The sequence below is a fragment of the Schistosoma mansoni genome, chromosome 1, assembly GCF_000237925.1.
Source record: "Schistosoma mansoni strain Puerto Rico chromosome 1, complete genome".
Lineage (NCBI taxonomy): Eukaryota > Metazoa > Platyhelminthes > Trematoda > Strigeidida > Schistosomatidae > Schistosoma > Schistosoma mansoni.
In genome coordinates this window covers 9,956,251-9,978,076 of record NC_031495.1, presented here as the reverse complement: position 1 = coordinate 9,978,076, position 21,826 = coordinate 9,956,251, and the positions used below count along the sequence as shown (strand labels likewise).

The window sequence follows — 21,826 nt, the reverse complement described above, 5'->3', positions numbered from 1 at the left end:
GGGGTATGTTTCATTGTCTCGTTTCCATCATTAGTTAATTCATCCATTTGGACATTTTCCTTTATGATCATCACTTAGTTTTGCAAATGTAGTTAGGTGGTATTTGAAAAAATACTGAGTGGTCAGGTGTAAACATGACACCAACCCATAGAGTCTTTATTGATGTGAAAATATCGGCTTCTCGATAGTCGAATCCTCGAAACAACGTGGCAAAATTGATCACACTAATATCGCCTCATTTATTTTCTGTTTTCTAAATTTCTGAAACTTTGTTGCTCGTTTACTCGCAGTATTCTTATTTCTCTTTGTTGTGCCCGTAGCTATACGATTATCGCGAAGTACGATTACTAATTTAGATACACTGACTTATACGACCAAACTAATGACGCATACACCAGTACGAGCAGCCTAGAGTCCTCATTGATCTTTCTTCCACCAAACCCTGCCTTTTAAGTCCAGAACGCCAATCTTAGCCTCCGCGATACGAATCATATATTTCAAAAACACTTGGTTTATATATAAGCGAAATCAGACCACATCACACCATAAAATAGAAAATAACATTCATACAAGATCTAGTCAAAAGTGGTTGTGATTGTGAGAAACTGTTACCAATAAATTGAGGATATTTCAAATGTAGTAAATCGTATGATAGTAGTCAATAGGTCAAATAAAAGTTTTTGATGAAAGGAATATAAATATGCATATAATATGTATTATTATCTAATTATTATTATTATTTAAACACATAAACATTAGTACAAGGAGGCACCAAGTAGATATGTGCCATATAAATCATTCGATTTGTGTGAGGGCTGGGGGAACTGTCTGGGTGCCCAAACCGAAACAGGTGGTTTTCTTAGGGGGCCACACCCCGAACCTTTGACCTGAAGGTCTAATCCACAAAGCAGTTGAGCAACTTTAGGAGAGGCAGTCTCATGGTAGCCGGTGACCGACGATTGGTTCATACGTCATTTGTTCCTTTAGGATTCTGCAGCCCATGTGCACTATTAGTTTGGAATCAGGGTTTTCCAACTCCCCTAGGTAGACTCTCCGTGTCCACCAGCCCGGTTAAAGCGCCGGACATTCGCTTTTCGTCCTCTCAATTTCGTAGACAACAGTAGTGCCACGAGAAGGCAGTGAGTAGGACTTCCCTGGCAGAGGCTATATATTCGCTGGCCATGTGAGAGCATTTCGAGAGGGAGAGCGGACTCTCCCCACTCTCGGCCGTACCAGGGCATTTGGGGGCGTATATAATATGATCACTTAGTAGTCATACAATAAGAATATATGTATAATATTAGTCCATAAGTACTTTCTAACGGTTACCATTCATTTATTATCGTCCGGATATAACACTTTTAATATAACTTCCTCCTTTTCTTCCATGTTATGCTAGATTCTATACTGTTGTGTTTATCTAGATTATGTTCTTAACTAAAGAACTTATTTTTCAAGTTCTAAGTGTATCACACTGGTTTACTAAATAGGTACTCCGCCACAATTAAATTAGTATTGTTTTAAATTGCTTTGCAAGTGAGATAGCACATCAGCTAAGAGAACCATAGAAAGTTAAGAAACACTGGACGGTTACTTCATCTTACTTTGACTCTTCTGGACTTCAGATTCTAAACTTCGTATACAATCGAATTCATTACCCTTTTTGAATCTCCAGATCTCGCGAGCATAATAGACTTAAAACATCAAGTTAGAACTTAGCGATCGTTCGCATTTCCAAACTTAGCCTATGAATACAAAAGCTATGACTTCGTAGTTGCACGTTTAGCTCAGAATCAAATCTTTGCTACTTTTCATAACTTGTCATTTTATGGTAACATTTAAAGAATATGTCAAATATAACGGTAAGTTCTACCATAGAATAGATATTACGATGACACTCGTCCCAGAATTAATCTTTTAGAATGTTTAAAGAGTGTTCAAAGTAACCCCAGAATGGTAGTCTTTAATAATGCTACAGTCTTTTAATTGCGTTACATTTCCCTAGTGGTATTTCATCAACTAGTGTCCGTTTTCAATATAAACTATATACGTACTTTAAAATCGTAAATTGTTTATCATGCAGTATCTCTACCAGATTTCTTTTTCAAAAATTTAGAGTTCATTAACCAATCAGCAAAACCTGGATCGTTATCGCGTTTATTTGTTCTATGTGGTCATCATTTTCATGTTGATTTAATGCGCATTCTATCAGAGATGTTTAATGTGGTAGGTATATTTGTGTAGAAAAAGTATTAATTATCAGTTGACTGTTTCATTTTTTCTGAAAATACAATGCTAAAGCTTACAAACTCCCTAGATAAAGTCACGATATGGTCTGAACACATACCAATGATTTAAAGGTGTAAATCCGTGGTTTGCATACTCTATCTTTTATGTATTGTGAAAGTCAGAACGGCTTTTGGAAACTTGGGCCATCTTTAGCGCCGGTGTGACGTTATTACATTTGTGAAAAGTCAGATTTATGATGTAGCGCCTTAAATCAGTTCAACTTCGTGTTTGTAAAATCTGTCCTCTCTAAGGTGTTCTGTGACTCTGTGTTCGATCATCGTTGTCTCTAAAGGATCGTCAACATTGAACAGCAACACCATGTTAGTGATGCTGGGGTTCGCAATCTGTGTTAGGGTACAATGACGATAATGCAGTTGGTGTCGTTCGAAAACACCGGCTTTTGGCTTCTTGATAGCGTTTAACGAATGTCATCCTAGGAGCTTCCATGTTGCCCAATAATTGACGATGCTGTGACGATTGAAAAAGCAGAGAGATTGTCTATTTGTCACATGTTGCCGTGATGCTAAGAAGAGCTGTATAGGAATGGGTTTTGTCAGGCCATTATGATTCCCTGGTTTGAGATCAGAGAGCTGATACATTCCAGTGGCTTCAGATGTTATCAAACATGTCTGAGAATTGAAGCCATTGGTGGTCCTGCCGTAGTTTTTTCTATATTTATAAAAGTTAAGTGGGCTTCTCCTGCTGAGAGTTTTTTCGGTTGTATTTTCAACTAAACTGTGTCCCTTATGCTATAGTATTCCTGTTCACTTGTCCATTCATTGTAATTTTGTAGAGGTGATGTAGTTCATGCGTGTGTATGTGAAGATGTACAATTTATTATCCTGAAACTAGATAATATTTCCTTGTATATATGATCACAAGCTTCAGCAAGCTACCCAGTGAATTAAATTGAATGTCAAATTTTAAAAGTAGGTATGTACAGTAATTAGAATTGATTGATTACAGAGTAGTGACGCTATCACTGAGGTATTGGGGCCAGCAACGTCTCAGACTGTGAGACTAGGTGATGCGAATTCTGTTCACAGAGAATTTCGGTTCTTCCAAGATTCCAAGTACACCTTAGTGATAATTACCATTTAGCAATAAGCCTAGGACTATGGTTTCCTTTTGACTAAATCCAACCACCGCACAGTAGAGCTTGCAGTTTCATATTGTTGATATGATAGTCAAAATACTCTACTTTCAACTAATAGATCGCATGTTCAAATTCCATTTTTTTGTACTGATGTATTTGATTTCTTATATGACCACTAAGTTGTTTTTTACTGGGTTCCAATAGTTGTTACCATGATCAATGACGAAAAAATCAGTAGTTACTGCGTGGGAAGATGGTTTAGAGGCATCAAGTATTGTACTTTGTGTTAAGTAGACATGAAACTGTGGATTTACATTATTGTCCGTCAATATTTTCTCTTTTCGCCTAAATACTACTGGGCTAAATGTGAGAAGAAAACTTACTTTTTCCTCTAGAGCGGGTATGATGTTCGAGGAAGGTGACTATTTTTATTAAGATTTTCGTTGCCACATAGATACACTATCTTATGTTCATCATCGATTACTAAATGTACTTTAAATGACTCATCACATAAAGTAAACATTTGCTTATATTCAATCGTTTTTCTAATACACTTTTCATTTGGTTTCATGAAGTTGAATGATAAGTAGCCTTTTTTGTTGAAATTACTGTTCCATCTTTTTTTGTTTGTTATAGATTCAAGAACATTCTCGAAGATTGTCTTGCAGTAGTTATCACCAATATTTGGGTAAAGGTACGGTTGTGTGTGTGTGTAATCGACGTTTAACATCCTTCCCATTCAGTGTAATGTTTAGTTTTGTTCTCACTTCACATTTGATTAGTCCTAGGCTCTTTGGAGGCCCCAGTGAGACATGTCACACTGAATATCAAGCGTCAGTTGTAGAGTAAATTTACTGCCCTGAATTATAGTTCGATCACGCAAAAGTTAGGCTTACCTGTCAAGTGTCGATTCATTGACCAGTGAGTGAGTGACATACAAAACCTATGTCCTTCATTTGGCTTTAACATTAGAAAAATCATTTTGCTGGCTATGTTGTGATTAACCTCACTTCTCTAAGACGAAGACATCATAGATATTTTACAAACAGGTACGAGTAATATGACTATGAAGTGCACAATGATAAAGAAATTGTTGCTTGAAACATTCTTGTACCAGTGCAACGTAAATAAGTTTGTGATGCAAAAAACATGCTATAAATAGTGGTAATCTGTCTTGAACTGACTCGGGAAACGAAAGTTGTTTTAAAATTAAATGTTGTAATGTACAGACCATTTTAAACACTTCGAAAAATTGATCCGTACACTACCAGGCTATCTGTAATCAAAGCTTCTGAAAAGTAAAGTAAAAATTTCAAACATCGAGATTAGTATGTTACTCTTCGAACTCTGGGCTAAAGGACAACAATGAATTATTTCTAAATTCAAAGGATCTGTAATTTCATCAACGGATCCTTTCCTAGGGCTTCTGATTTAATAGACCTCTAAAGATGTCATTTTCCCATTAGATGTTTGGTAAACTTAGGTTCTCTGAAATAAATCGATACTCATTGTAATTCCTTAATTGTGATACACAATTCTGTATTCTAAATGGAGGATGGTTTTCCATCCTCTTTTTTCAGTACTATTGACAAAGAGTAAGGTGTCGATTTAACAAATGTCTATAATCTGAACAATTTATATATACAGAAGGGGGGTTTTTGTGGAGATTTTAGTAATTTTATAGCTGAAATCATGAGTCAATTGAAGCTAGGCCACCATAGAAAACCTGAAGGCACTGGATGGCCGTTTCATCCTATTGTATTATTTATTATTAAATAAGGTGAATTGATTTTACATTATAAATATCAAAATGTGGAATCGTTTCTTTAATGTTATAAAACTTTTAAATAAAATCAATTTTGTACGAATATTCGTCAAGATTAGAACGAATAGCTTGACAAAAATTGGGCACCGAGTGTTAGATGGACAAAACGTTGGAATTATTTAAATTTCAATGTTAATGTCTAACTTCAACCAGTGCTTCCAGGTTTTCCATGTTGGTCTAGCTTCAATTGACTCATCATTTCAACTATAAACTTTATATTTTTACCTATATAGTTAATCAAGTTAAAGTTCCAAGCCTGCTTCAGTTTGGGCACCTGGGCAGTATCACAGCCCTCACAATTTGTGTGGCGCATATATATCTGGTGCCCGTTTGTACCAATATTCATGTGTTTAAATAAATAAAATAAAATAAATGAAAGTTCCAAGAATCATATGGTAAAATGTCTGATTGTTTATTTTTATTTGCAAATGGGCGATTGTGATTTCTCCTATCTTATCTTGTAGACTCTTCTGCAAATCTATATCAAGACTTACAGATTGATGTAAGTTATGTATGTTTAAACATTGTTACTGTTATATACCGGTAGCTTTCATCAACGTTTTTCTGTTGTTATTCAGATCTTATTTTTCTTTCTGGTAAATTGATTGATTTTGTTTTCGAAGTTTATGTCAAGAATTAATCTTGAATGGTTGTGTAATGTTAAAAGATGTCAGTTAGTGGCTGATGCACTTACGTCTCAACTTTATTTGTTGGATCGTGGGTCTAAACACTGCATCCATCTATCTTATTTCGATCGGCTGGGTAGTCTCAGTAGCTATCATATACAAAATATGTGACCTGAAATAGAGTGAACTAACCTGTATGAGACGAATGAAATGTGGCTAGAAAGGGGTCTGGTATGCGCGTTTCGTCCTACTTGAGACCTGTCAACTGGATGTATGTCAAGTTTTGGTCAGTGATAATAAATAATTACTATATTTTATTGAAAAAAGCACTTTTTCTACTCTAATTTTATAGGATTTTAAATTTTTCTTGAAATGCACAAAACAAGGTTTACACTTTCTGAATGATTTACTGTTGGCTCGATCGAATATTCTAAAATACCAGTTATCAAGTGATTCCATGCCTATTAAAGAAAGGTTTGTTTTATTAAATCACTAAACTATATTTATAAAATATATTTATTTATGAGTTCAGGGGATTTGTGGAGATTTTCGATGTTTCTGGTTAGCATCATGTACTAACTTTAGTTGGAGTACCATAAGAAATTAACGAGCCTGAGCATGTTACTCCTTAGTAATATGTAACCATGATCCTATCGGAGTTCGAAACCAGGACTTCTAGGTATCATGGGGAAGGCCTAACGTTTAGACTATTGATTCTACATCTATTGGTTTACATGTTGAGCTTCAATCATTTCGCGATATTTAGCAAACGTCTTCGAATGCCATTGGTAGATAACTATCTCACACCGAACACAGTTGGACTTCACTACTTGTCTCGGCTTTTCATTAATACTCTGACCAATACATGTCGAAATTAGTCACCGATGAGCACGTAATAGTTATCGGTTTGAGAGGGGGGTTGTGAAAACTGTTGAACTTTACGTTTTATATCTATCCATCGCTTCTTGGTTTTCAATGGTTGTCTAATTAAGATCATTTCATAATGTCAACTTCTTTGTGCATTTATTTATTTTGGTCGAGTAAGTCTGACAAATCACTTGACGATTTAATGAATCTTTATCGACTGAAATGGTTTTAACATGTATTACATATGTCCACCACGTGAAATGATGGGTGATGTCGGAGTATGTTGAAACAAGGCTAGGGGGAGCCAAACCATGACCTCCCGGCTTTAGTCCACGAAGACAGTGACTGTCGGACTGCGCCGTGTAGGTCGGCACAGACTATCTGATTGAGGTCAGTGTGGCTATCATAACCGATTATTGGAGACCTTGAATGATGTGACTCCAAATTGTCTTCAGTGGCGTAGGTGCATTTTATTTCACATGCTTAATCTTTTCTATTACCATTGTTACTGTTATCACCTCCACTACTCAAGGATTCTCCCTGACAATTTCATCTCACTGTGCTAATAGGATGTGGCAACTTGAACCGATATACATACATTTCAGGTCCTACATTGAGCATGACTGAATGGCTGACCTGATTATTTAATGTTTTCATCAGCAGTGCTTTAGCTTTCAATATGTTTAACAAGGTATAATCTATAGATTATTGATTGTTGGAAACACTTAGTAGATTAAAAGACAAGCTATCGTAATTATGGGACATCTATCTTATCGGTTCTGCCGTGTAAAATTAGGACCAAATGAACAAGTGATTTCACCGATCAAATTATGTCATAGTACTGTTTTACCCAGCAATATTTCTAGTCCATGGAGTCATTGATTATTGAATTGAACTGTTTCAGAAGAAGATGCATGCTGCCTGGTTGGTGAGGTTCACACGATAGTCGTTATTAACAGTTGAAGATTTTGGGTGAAGTTGTTTAGAATTGATTAAAATAGCTCAAGTATATAAATTATTTCTTTGTTTACATGCATATTTTGAGTTTTACTTATTTAGCACACTTTTCGCTCCTCTTTTGGTGTTTTTTTGCGGTAGATGTCATGTCGAACATTTCAATTGTCAATTATATTTGTTCTTTTTGGGGATTACATTTCTCATATTTATATTTTCATTGTAGTTTGTTTTTTCTCTCGATTCTGTAGTCCCGTTTTAGTCTTTTACTGTCCAGTATTCTATGACTACTATACTTCATTCGAGTCTTCCGCAATCAAAACGAGAATTAAGAAAGAGAACAATGTTTGTTCTCAGAAACTTGAATAGCTGAGGTACCTCAATAAAATATAGTTTATGTAAGTCTCGCATGATAGTCTCCTTGGCTTGTCCATTGGTGTCGATTAATTGAAAAAGGATCAATCAACGTATTCTGATTTCAGCCCGATTAGATCATACAGTAGTCAGTATTTTATTATGCCAACAAGCTCTTATCTCGTTAATTTTTTTTTCACTTATTCACACATACTGTAATATTGTATTTATTACTTTATTATATTTTTTCTGTTTTCATTTTTATAGTATTTCAAAAGATAATTTGGAATTCATATCAATTATTGGATTTTATTTATCTAAAATGATTAATTATGCTGATGAGACAGTAATGCACGAGTTGATCAATACAACATCGTCATTATCTTACAGTATGGAGTGTAGATTCAGTATCCTTGATGAAGAATTATCACATTTAATCTATGCATTTACTTCATGTCATGGAATAACTGATTATGCATTGAAACATTTAGGCTATTCATTGAGTACCGGCAGTCATATTATTTCACAAGAATCAGGATTTTCAATGAATTCCACAATGTTAATGAATAACTGGCCGTTATGGACAGAATCACATGTTTTCTGTTTATTGTCTGGTCATATGCTTAGTATATTACGAGTTACAGATTCAATAATTATCTTGGAAGATTCTATCAAATCATTTTGGTCAAATTTTTTGACAAGTATACAAAATACAATCATATCAACATGGGAATCATCAATAAATAAAAAGATCACTGTTATTGAACATTGCATGGTGGATATTCATCCTAATTTATTGCAATTTGCTTGTTTTCTTGCTGGACAAACACCAGGATTAACAGCGAAAAAGCAATTACTCATTTTATTAACTCAATTATTTTGTGATTTACATAAAACTATTTGGAAAAAGCAATATCAACACCAACAACAATTCGTCACGGAAAGCAGCAATGTTCACATTTCTTCTGAGAGACATCAAATCACACATGTTTATTATCTTTGGCTACGTTTAATTGTTATTTTACGCTACATGCTACATTATTTCTATATTCCACCAAATTATTTGTCACATCAACTAAAACCTTGTATGTTTTTACAATCCAATGAAAATAATAGTAAACAAAAGAAATGTATAATTTGGGAATATTCAACTATTGCTCAATTATCACCAAAAATACATCCATACTTTTTACCTTTACCATTGACAGATAATAAAAATAATATCCCATTCTTTTATGATCTTTTAACTGCAGCCAATCAATCATCTTCACCATCAGGCGTTGATCCTTCGACAAATTTAGCTCCTGTTGGGAGTAGTAGTTCTAAAAGAACTGGTACAAATTTAAGTCTCCCGTCTCCTGATGGATTAGTGAGTTTGAAAAATACAATGTTAATAATTTGTCGGTATTTTAGTAGATGATGACACAATATAATAAGATTTAAATCAGTTTTATTATTGAGGTTGAATTATTATATCTACATTGAAGAATACTCAATTGTGGTACACAATGTTCTTATATCAGACTGTTACCGCGACGTAATGAAGCTGTAATTCACCAATTAATATGTTCAACGTTCAATCACTAATTCTCAGGTTTGGGAGAGTCTATAATTTATGGACAGGCTAATCAGAATGAAGTAAGCGATTTCAAGGTCATGTGCCTATTTTAGTATGAAATACAAACCTACGATCGGCTCACTGCGGTTTTCAAAACGGGTGTTACAGTTGAGCGGTTATAACATAAGATTACTGAGAAGCTCCATTATTTGGAATTGTGGTGTTCAAATGATTGCTGGACGGTAGTATGAGGACTGTCGTGGAGATTTGGCATTTCAACGTAACGCATGTTGGAGGAAGAAGTCTGCGAAAACAGGGACATCTTTTGTTCAGTCCTGAGTGACAGGCTTTGTTGATTGTTAAAAACTTGATAACAAAAACACCAATAACACTGATTACATCCCTTGCAGATGTCACTGAAGCTCCGGCAGTTCAGTGATGTGGGTACTGCAGGTTCATTTGGAGGAATCGGAGTGATCGTAGAAGTCGGTTAAACAGTCAGAAAATGCGAATTCCATAGAGGAAAAAGTGTTAGAGTAGACTGAGTAAGTAGGGGTACTTCAGATGTATCTTTGGTATATATGATAATTCATCACCCACAGGCTACAAATCTGATATTAGTTATACGGTAGTATGTTGAGCCTGTTACAACCATATACACAGACTACTAAAGGGTATATATATATATATGTCAATCTAAACTTGGTTACGTACATCCTGTCGTCGTCCTCAAGAGATATTTTGTTAACCTCACAAAAGGAGTACACACTAACAGCATAGAAGTCAAGTGGTTAATCCTAAAGGATTTTCTGCGACCTTATCACGGCCACAAACTTCGACTGTTGTGTAGTCATATGGATGGGTTACTGTACCGTATGCATTGTGATTTCAGAACGCCGGACCATCTTTCTAAGCTGGAAAAGTCTTTAAATCATGTTAAAGTAGTGTATCCTTTGTAATTCTCTGTTGTTTCATAATGAATTTTCACTCTATACAAATTGTTTTCTGATTGGCTGAAACCCCACAAAGTCGCTTGGGTTTCATTCGAAGGTCGTTCGTAAGATAGTCTCGTCCCTGATTCTACTATAAAGTTTATCATTTTCCTAATTAGTCACCTTGTGATACATACTTCTATATCAGCTTTACATTAAGCTAGAATGATCAACCACAATTTTCTCAAACTATACTCTTGGTTATGTTTTTTTATGAATTCAATTTGTTTCACTGTAATCACGTTTTCTATATTTTCCATTCACAGGCTGTTTCATCATTAGCATCACTTAGTAATTATCATGACCTATTCACCTCTCTCCTTGATTATTTGAATTCTCTTCTACTGACGGATTCATTTAATAAAATGTTAACTAATCCAGATCCTATTCTTACCGAATGTTGTCAGCTACCATTGTGCACTTATGGATTAGCATTAAACTGGAGATTATTAGAGATTCTTCCACCGCCGCAAGAACTTTTAAAAGATTTAAGTCTTTTCATTGATTCATTAACGATAAAGCCATCACAGAAGACAACTTTCAATCTTCAAAGTGTTTCAAGGATATTCTTGTCGCCGTCATGTTATCTGTATTTAATAATTTTGTTAGATAGAATTCAACAGAATCCTACTCAACCGAATTATCAGTTTTCTTCAGGTATCTAAGCATTATTTTATGTGTATTGAATGTAGTTAATCAATTTTTCTTACCAACTTTGATTGTTGATTTTATGTACTAATATCGAAACAAATGAATAAGATATGCAGTCAATCAACTTTATTAAGTGAATACTTCATTTATGAATAATAATAATTTCATATGAAACTATGATTTAACTATGCATGTATATTCAGTCTCTAAGTACAAATTCCCTTTAAGTGTATTCTGTTTAGACAGTCAACTTATTATCTCTCTAGCTGTTATATAACTGTTCTTAAACATGTACTGAGATAACTAGTCTCATTAGCATTTCTTTTTATAATAAAAGACTGAAACATAAATTCAAGCAACATTGTTACCATAAACATGTTTGTAGAGTTCGCTAAGTGATCGGTTTAAATTTGATTCATGTTTTTTTTGAAAACAAATAACTGCTTATGGTGGTGGGCATATAACAATGGTAACTCTTGATCTTGAAATAGTACTGTGTTGTCTATTATGTTTTTTAAATGGTAGCCGTAAAATCTTTTATTATTAGATAAATATTTCCTTCTTTTCTGCAACTTAGTAAGTATTGCATAATCTTTTTTTTTTCGACTTAGGCTTTGGAACAGATGATAGTCTACCGCTGAAATCGAATTCCGAATCATCTACTGTAACATCCACAAATACTAGTGCCATTACGACTGGTGGTAGTAATGCTAATTTACCTCCAGTAACCAGTAGTCGATCATCGACGTCATCATCAGCTTACTCTTTATTAGATTCAAAAGCGAATCTGTTGGTGCGTTTATTACTATTTCTATCAGTCATAATTTTATAAGTATTTTCACTGAACAAATAAATTTCCCGTATTTTCATTATTTTGTTTATTACTGATGGTTTTCAGTCTGTGATAAATTTTATTAGGTCTTTCCTTTCGTGCAGTACCAATTATCATAACCTATATATCAGCTAGCCTTGGGATGGTTTCAGATTGACCAAGAATTCTCTGACGCTGTGTGGACGCTCACCGTTGCACCTCAAGCCGTGGTAAATATTTAATAAATACTCTCAGATGTGTAGTTTGTATCAGTGTGTGACCACACTGTGCTACTTCTAAAAAAAAATCAAGCAATAGCTTAATAATGAGAGAATTCAACCTTTGAAAACAAAGTCCCACGTTCAAACCCCACCCTGCTGGGTAGTATCACTGGCCATTACACTTAAAATGTGGCTCCAAGTCAAGTACACATCAGTGTACTTGATGAACAAGTTAATAGAAAATATATGGCTTAAGGAGTGAATCTTAGTTTTTCCTATCTACATAAAGTTATTTTGTCTTGAAGATGATTGGTACATTTATTGTTAATGATCTGTTCAGGTAAAAAGCAAACGGTTTTGGGTATGATGCTTTTCACGTCGTTGATATTTGAGAATTCTAATCAGTCTTTGTTGGCGTACGTAAATCTTGTGCGGATCGTCTCTATACGGCCTGTGTATACATATAAATCAGGAATCAATTAGTTAACTCTTCATATTTAGTGGATATACGTGGTACGTAGACATATGCATATGACTTATCTAGATGGATTTTCTAATCCTGATATCTATGCATCGATTTCCAAGTAGTTAATAGATTCTACTTCCATCAGTTAGGTCGATTGTTCGAACCTAACTCCTGACAAAATTTGGTGTCATTTTATTAAAACCAGCTAAGAAAGTGAATTTTTCATATCTAATCTCAATATTTTCACCTGATTATTTAACCGACTTTTCCATCATCAGTTCAAAACAAACATTACCTAACATTTCTTCTACCATTAATCTCCATATTCACTCATCATGTATCACAAATATTTATTTAAAAGTGATAAGTATACTGATGACATTCCTGATCGTTTATGTAAGGTAATATTTTAATTTCTAGTGAATTTAATCACTTTCAATCTTTTATTTTTTATCATTATTTACAGAAAGAATTGAAGCGTTTAATTCATGCTCAGTGTTCAAGTAAACTATCAAATAAAGGTGAGTCAGAGGAAGCAAAGACTGGTGCAATTGAAGGAGACATCAATAAATTAATATCCCTAGTACATCCTATAGCCTTATTTTCATTCTTATTCGAATGTGGTTTTCTTCAAGTGAAGTCATATTCAGTAAGTTTTGTTGTTATACGTTATGAATCATGTTTTATTTTGAAGGTAATTTACACCACAGAGTCATTTTAGTTAGTCAGTTGTAGTGTTAGCCCCTTCAGATGAGTGACATTGTGCATTTATCATCCATTGATATTAACGATATCTGTCTGACACTCCTGACTTGGTTGAACTTCACTAGTTTCTCAGTTATTCTCAGAAAGGGGTTTTGTGGATATTATAGTAATTTAATAGCTGAGTTCATGAGTCAATTGAAACTAGACCACCATAGAAAATCTGGAAGCACTGGACGACCATTTCGTCTTAGTGTAGGATTCCCCAGCAGTGCGCGTCCACGATTCCGCCTCACGAGATTTGAACCCAGGACCTATCAGTCTCGCACGCGAACGCTTGACGTGTAGACCGCTGAGCCGTCATCCAACAGTGTTAATGTCTAACTTCAACCAATTCACGAAATTGAGGATTCATCTGGAAGTCCGTAAGCGCTAATAAACTCGTGATTGTTATGGGATGTTTGTAGTGATTGTTTAAGATGCAAAACCATTTTGGATCACAGACTGACTTCAGTTAAACGACTATTATTAACTTGGGAGATCTTGGTGACTGTTTCATCATACTCTTGGACAAATTTACATGAATATATATATATATATATATATATATATATATATATATGTCTAGACGGTATTTCAGTAGTTAAGTGATTCGAATTTCAACTACTAAGTCATAAGTTCAAATTTCTATGTCTCTTTCGGTTTGGGCAACCTACTGAGTGGTATATCACTTTCGTATTTAAAGTGTGGTCAGATGTCAAGTACACGAACCTGTATTCGGCACATCAGGTGATATACATGGTTTGTTTTTAGAAGTAATAAAATATGGACGTGATATTTCGTTCCAATCATTTTGTCGTACATTAACTAACTGCTAATCTCACTCTTTTTTTTGTCTGTTTGTCTTGGATAGCGGTAATTTAATGTAATTCATTTGCAATTAACTAATTCTATTTTTCGATGGTTTTAGTTATCATGAACAACACAAAACGCACAAGTTTAAATATAAGAATAATTCAGATAAATGATGATAAACTACTAGTTGTTTGTATCCTTACTATGCATATATATTTAATATTGAACATTTTTTTGAAACGTAAAGTGGTCATCTATGTTGATTTGTTTAACTTTCTACTAGAACAATGACTGGAAATATTTATTTTGATTACTCATAATTTATTTCCTAATTTTTCAACCCCCCAGTTGGTATTAGATTCAGTCAAGAAGAGTTTCAATGGAATTACTGTTGGGCAGTTGTCTTATTTAAGTAGCTTATTTCAATTTCTAAATACCTTAACATCACAATTGTCGGTATTAAATGATTCTAAAAGCACGAAACCAATTAATACTTCCAAATCATACACTGACACTGTAGAACCTGTAAAACGTGCTGGGAAGCATAGAACACGTCATGCTGCTGGTAAAGGACGTACCATTTGTTCTACAGAAACTACGAAACAGTCTAATAACAATACGGAAACAAGTAGTCCAAGGGAAAAGAAAAGTATCTGTCTGTTAGATGCAGCAGTTTTGGACTCAAATTTACAAGATACTCTTGTTTCTTCTGTAAATTTAACAATTGGTGATAACACGAATACACGTGGCGATAAAAATCTGACATCTAAAGAGGTAAGAGTAACCTGAGCCTGAATACTTTTACAGTACATTTTATCAATACCACTTATTAATGTATGTGTGTTACTTTGTGTCCACCGATTTCAGCATTACCGATTGTGTACACATATTTTTATCAGACTTAACCAGTATATGATAAACGTGGCTTTTATCATGATTTGATAGCAGTCAACGAAATATTGGAAGCAAGGTAGCAATAAACAATTGCTTTGTCTTTTTTTTGAGCATACATCTACATTAAATCCAAGTTCTTGGATTCCACTCCATAGTATGGCAGTAATCTTTACTTTCAACTTAATCGTCATCTTGTTCACTTATATCGCTTGTCAGTTTCACGTGAATAAACCCCACTGAATTAGGAGGCTGCCAAAAGTATGTCTCGGATTCTTGAGATACATAATGTGGAAATACACATGTGGTTCTGTTTCAACAAACAATCAACGTTAAACAAAAACAACTAGTAAAAACGACCAGTTCAAATGAGAAATAACTAATACACCATTTTTGTTGGTTCTAGTTTTCTTCTTTTTGAATTGAGGTTGGTTTTTGTTATATGCACTGAGTCGGCTGAGTCCCTTTTGAAAATCAGAACACATTAAATATATGTCTTGTCATAGTATTGTATTCAAGTGTACTCACCCATGACCTCCATCTGTAATCAAATCCAGAGCCATGAAGTTTCGTTGCTCGTAGATCGTTTATTTCGAAGTCTAGTTGTTCGTATTTTCGATTTCAATCAGTCTTGCGATGCCACACTATGTCATTGTGGCGGTGAAGAAGATTTTTCATGTGTATTATCGTTGGCTAAGTTTCGTTCTTTGAGTTGAACAGCTTAATCGCTAAGCTTTCTTTGTTCTTCTAAACAACATCATCAGCACATACTCCAGGTAAAAGTGAGTTATTCTAATTTTTCCACATATGACTGACAACTTATCCTGTTGAACTTGGTGTTGATCGCTTACTGTTGACCTTTAATTGTCTGGATACTTATTTTGATTGTTTATTCCTTTTAAATTGATTCTGGATCCTATCTTTATCTTTGATTTTTCCAAATGCGTGATAATTTGGATCGATTTCGATGTTTGTTTATTGCTGATTGATGTGAGTGCTAGCCTCTCAAAAACTGTATTTTTTATATTACTCCTGTTCAAAATTTCAACATTCTTCCAACCCAATATATGTCCACAACTTTCCATGTGCATTAATATTAGCGAAACTACATCGTGGGGTTCGACAGTTAGTCGGTGTTATTACAAACAAAGATGAAGAGGATACCCAATTTATCCGATGTCATGTTTCTCACAGTTGGAATAGTTTATTTTGTAGATGATGTTCGGCTTTACTTTTGTAATTTCGTCCTTTGGTTTGTATAAGATTGGTTATATTCAGCTTCATGATTAAACCATTCAACTCAGAGGATGAAACTCCACCAACAACTCGATGTCATCTAAATACTATTGGTAGGTAATTGGTATCTTCTCCCCGACATGGTTAAATTCCACCAGTCAGTACTTCTCACTCGAACTTTAGTCTTTAGTTCACTTTTGTGTTGGTTGTTTGAATCATCACATTGATGTTTAGGACTGCAATTGATCAGTTTCATATTGGCATACGTGCACCGTGTGCAGATTGCTTCGATATTGTCTGAAGTCATAAGCAGACATGGATGGTGGCTAGCATTGGTATCCAGGACGCGCGTTCCGTTATATTTGGGGCTCGTCGGCTGGATGTGCCTGTATCCCAGAGTTGATGTTCACTCTGGGAATTGAACCCAGTACCGTTCGCTTCAAACGCCATCGCGTTATCCACTTAGCTACTTAGTCACTAATGAACACAATGTTGATATTTGCTCGAGACGTAGGTGTGAAGATATCAGTTGAAGTTTGTTTTTGTAACAGATCAAATTCACTTTGAACAAACATTATAATGAAGGTTAACTGTAGTCTGAAATATTATAGATAAATATAACTTGTCCAAACGTATCTGTCTCGATAGTTGAACTTTTTCTAGTGTCATCTTGTTTGTGTATTTCATGTTTTCTCTTCTTTCCAGTTATCTGATATGTATTCACATTCGTTACATACTGGACATAATTTGCTAATAACAAGTTTACAGATAATGTATAAATTATGCTATCATATTCGATCTGAACTTGGTCTACCCAATTGGAATGATGTGAATATTAATGAATCATTTACATCAGGGCCACCAACTATAGAAAATATTGGATCATTAACACTGTTATGTCCGAATCGTTTAATGAAACAGAATTATTTGCCGTTCAATTTAACCTCAAATCTTTTAGCTCGTAGGCGATTGGCTAATAGTCTTAAATTAGCTACAGTTATTTACGGTAAACAGTTTGGCTTGTTGAATGAAGTTGCAACGAAATGTAATTCTAATAAATGTATAGAATTGAATCAAGTAAGTTGTGGGAAGGATCATGTTAACTAACATTTAGGGTGTTATTGTATTATAGAGTTGGATTATTTTCACAGTGATACTACTACTACTGTAGTGAACAAGAAGACGAGTGTTGACAATCGATTGTCTCAATCTTGACTATTCATTCTGCGAATATCAGTCCATAGTCTCCGATTATTATTGTTCGTACATTTTCATTCCAATTGCGTTTCGTTTCTGTTCTTTCCTTATCGATCTTCTAGTGAAATACATTTTCTGCTTGACCATCGTCATATACTACTTATGTGGATGTAAGCAACCCACACCACACTACTACTACCATTAGTTGTTGCGAATTTTAAACCTCTGAGCTATACAAATATTTACTAGAGGGTCAAGGTTAATTATTAGAAAGATGTTGATGTTTATTCGGGATTGTTCAATAGAAAATCTCATAAGGGGTTTACAAAACCAAAAGTTAGATCTTAATAGCAGGTTGTATAGTTTTGTCACTGAATAAAAGTGATATAAAAATTTATGTTCTAATGAGTGCATTGATTGAGATTGTATACATGTAATTATTTAGTTCTGTATTTTGTGGAATGTCAACAAATATTCATTAGTTATGACAAATTCTTCTAAAAGATTTGTACGTCGACTGTTTATCATATACTTCTATGATGTATGTTACTTATGTCTGAAGTGTAAAACCTGGCAGTAGAAAGCTAAGAAGATCACATTGAAGAGAATATAAGAGAAAATAGAAATGAATCGGTAACTTAAAGAATCATACAGAATGTTAAGGACGAATGATGAAGATTAGCAAATGAAGTATTCAGTGTATGGTTCTTATATTTTATTGAGATACTCTGTAGTTTTGTATTAAATATATTAGTTGTCCCCATCTGTGTTCTAGTCTATTACGCTTTTACCGTTTAATATCTCATGACCACGATACTTCACTTGACTCTTCCTAAATCTTCAACTGGTGAGACTATAATTTATGGACGAACCAATCAGATTTAAGATATCAGGTGTTGGATTTTAGCGCGAAATCCATCGACTCTTTCGGCTGAATACTATTTCGGCATTATAGCTGATATCGGTTCTTGATGAAAACCCTAAATCTAATTCTTAACTCTAACCAGTAACTGTAAATATTTACTCTAATTCCTCACACTGCTTTATAACCTTCAATTAGTCCTAGTTAGTAGGTGAACATTTTCGAGGTCACTTTAGCGTTGCTCAAAGGTCGTCCATAAATTATAGTCTCACCTCTTCAACTATCTTCTTGGTTCATCCGCTAACGTTGATTGGTTGAAAACATACTATTCCGCATATTCAGATTTGGGCCTTGTCAGAACATGCAATCATTGCAGCTCTGTCGTGTTAACACTAACTATGATCATTAGTGATTAAAATCACAACCTTCCACATATTCCAGGTTAAATTTTCACTTTGTAGTATATAAGCGATGTATAGTAGTATATTAGTTTAAAGTTGTTTAGTTACTACTGAATGTGCTATTATTACCCACTAAATTAATTATTTTTTCCACTGATTTTTTCTCCGATGGCTATTTTAGTCACTAGGCATTCTTTTATCTTCTTAGATGTTAGACTTTTACTCTCAGTCTAATACAGACACCCGTTACAGTCCATCTGAATTTTTGATACCTATATGTGTTCTTCACAAGATAAAACTGTTCTTAAGGTTGTAGAATGTCTAGATATGGAATCTCTAGTCCATGTTAAAACTAATGTATAAATAAATTACTTCTTTAAAGAGTGTATTTATACGTAGAATGGTAAACCAAGCTTTATTTCGACAACTTGGGACACCTGTTTTTCGATAAGTTCATTTCCCATTTCATACTAATGGGTAATAATGTCTGGGTATTTGGGCAACAATTCTAGTCCTTACACAAAGGGTATCGTTTAAAGCCGAATTTTTAGAGCATATTTGTTGACATTAAGTTGGAAAACTCTGGTCAAAGCTCACTTTATAATGAAGTTTTTGTAAATGGATTCTATCCGTTAAAATTTAAGTAGCCTTAGTTCGACTCTGAGGTATGCCTATTTTCTGACTTGTTCTACTTATTTTACTACAAACAGTTGGATAATATCATGAAAACATCATACATTAAAATCAGATGCTTTTATTTAAATTTCTGTTACGATGTTGATTATGATGTTAAAATTTTAAGCAGATGATTCTTGTATTGTTCGAATATATTGTGGATATATTTTGGAGTTGTATTTACTCTTATTCTATTTTTTGTTTTTTTATCTACCATTTACAGTTTAATTCAAATTTATCTCAATGTTTCTATCAAATATTAACATATCAGTATGAATTAAGTGTTTATCAGCTGACAACTAAAAACGATCATTCATCTAATGACAGTAGTATGAAATCATCTGATGCCACAATCTCAACAGTAAATGAAACAACAACAACTGCCAGCACTACACCTGAATTTGCGAAATATTTAGCTAATCGTCTGAAATTATTCCAAGCATGTTGTCTGTTAAAACATATTTATGAATTGTGTACATCATTAGTAAAACAATTGTTTTATTTACAAGAGAAAATTTATTATTCTAATGATTTTGAATTAGAGCATACAATGTACAAAGAAAGTTATTATGGTCTACAACTTATTGCTACTATGCATTATGATCCTATTTTCACTGCTTTACATATTGACTTGATTTGTAATAATGAAGAAGTAGAGAAAATGTCACTATCAGTTGCACAATATTTAGCATTCCTTTGTTGCATACATCGAACAACGTCGACATCTAAGTTATCATCACCTTGTAAAATAAATAATACTGAAGGTCAGGTAAAAAAACTTTTAGATTCATGTCAGTTGAAAAAATTGATAAGTCGTTCGTTGGAAGATAGACTTGTTTATATTGTATGTTACATGGCTAGATGCCTTTCAAATTCAGGTAATTTGTTGCTTTATTCAATTTAATTCACTGTTAATTGAGTTTTTTCCTGTTCAATTGGTTTTCATTTACTCTCTATATTAAATTCAAAATTTGTTGTTTATCAAATAATTAAGGCACAGGACGTCAGGAATAGTTAATGCTAATTGAATTTCTAATGTAGTAAAGCTCTCTTGCAAGAAATCATATTTTAATAACACTCTGTCTGACCAACCAATGATTCTTACTTGCGATCATACAAAAGGTTCAATGTTTGTTTATCGGTTGGCGTAATTCTTTCAAAAGGTCAAGTCATAAGTTTGAACCTTGTTCCATCTATTTGGGTTTGCGAAACCTGATAGTATCCCCATCCTTTACACAAAGTTTAGCTGGAATCCAACTGGATGGATCTGTACTGTTAGACATAATTCTATCATCTTATATGTTTTGTCCATAAAGTCAATAGAGAGACAAAAAACAAATCGACAGAGAATATGATACAGTTAATCATATCTTTTTGCCTTACAAGTGTAGTTAATTAATTGGTGATTTATTTACTATACCTTTTCTACATCGTTGTTTATCTCTTTTTTTCTCTTATAGGCAAAAGTCCCCTTGAATCTCGTGTCTGTTCATACGTCTGTCGTGAAGTTATGGGATTTCTAGAAGTTGTATTAGGTAATCACCGCATCCTAAAGCAATTTTTATTATCACTATCATCGTCTTCATCTATTGATTTGGACAACAATAATTCAAATAGTACCCTGAATGAAAATTCGTCAAGTGTTACTTCTCATGATTCAACTACACAATCAATATCAACGATAATTCAAAAAACTATCTTCAATAAAGAACTTTTCATGAGTTTATTTTCATCATCATCTATGTCTAGTATTCCACATCAAGATGTTTATCTACTGAATGGTATACGAATATCAAATGGACCACCTTCACTTACTTACCAAATGTCATCCTTACGTTTATTGTGTGTTCTTCTTATGCGTGGTAAGCTGATGTAAAAAAATTGGTGTAAAAATGTGAATGTTCAACTATTACCTCATACTTTCAATTATATTTTTTAGTTATTAGTTCATATCCGTTTTTTAAAATCCTTTTCAAACCGAGAAAAATACAGACGGTATAGTGTGCAATTAATTTATTCTTAACTGTTTGTGACTTTTTATCCCACTATTCTGTAACATGGAGCTTGACAATTTCTACTTTACTAACAAATTATGTATGTACACGAGGTAGAAGTTTAAAAAGATTATAGATGTGTGTGTAGAGTGATCTTGACTATTTTTCCTGTTAATTCTGTTTCGTCACTAAAACTATCTTTTATCATACCAATCGGGACTTGAAGACTTTCTAAATCATGTGTGATTACGTAGCTGTAAGACATACTCAGCAGCCATGTATTTATATTCAGTTATGCGAAAA

At 33.9% G+C, this 21,826-nt stretch overlaps 1 protein-coding gene and 1 non-coding gene across 2 annotated transcripts in view; one reads left to right on the top strand and one right to left on the bottom strand.

The window, feature by feature from the left end:
- Smp_162000 (hypothetical protein) overlaps nt 1–21,826 on the top strand; it is a gene marked incomplete at its 5' end in the record, with an annotated part of 129,862 nt that overhangs the window by 8,188 nt on the left and 99,848 nt on the right. The window contains 11 exons of the mRNA XM_018793193.1: nt 2,117–2,226; nt 6,189–6,310; nt 8,279–8,892; nt 9,220–9,380; nt 10,828–11,218; nt 12,585–12,664; nt 13,177–13,359; nt 14,685–15,041; nt 17,100–17,471; nt 19,657–20,407; nt 20,990–21,391. Of these exons, the coding sequence (XP_018647730.1) occupies nt 2,117–2,226; nt 6,189–6,310; nt 8,279–8,892; nt 9,220–9,380; nt 10,828–11,218; nt 12,585–12,664; nt 13,177–13,359; nt 14,685–15,041; nt 17,100–17,471; nt 19,657–20,407; nt 20,990–21,391 (3,543 nt within the window). The remainder of the gene's footprint in view (nt 1–2,116; nt 2,227–6,188; nt 6,311–8,278; nt 8,893–9,219; nt 9,381–10,827; nt 11,219–12,584; nt 12,665–13,176; nt 13,360–14,684; nt 15,042–17,099; nt 17,472–19,656; nt 20,408–20,989; nt 21,392–21,826) is intronic.
- Nucleotides 16,799–16,870, bottom strand: Smp_tRNA_01893_Pseudo_TTG.1.1. Its single transcript has one exon. It is a non-coding gene (tRNA).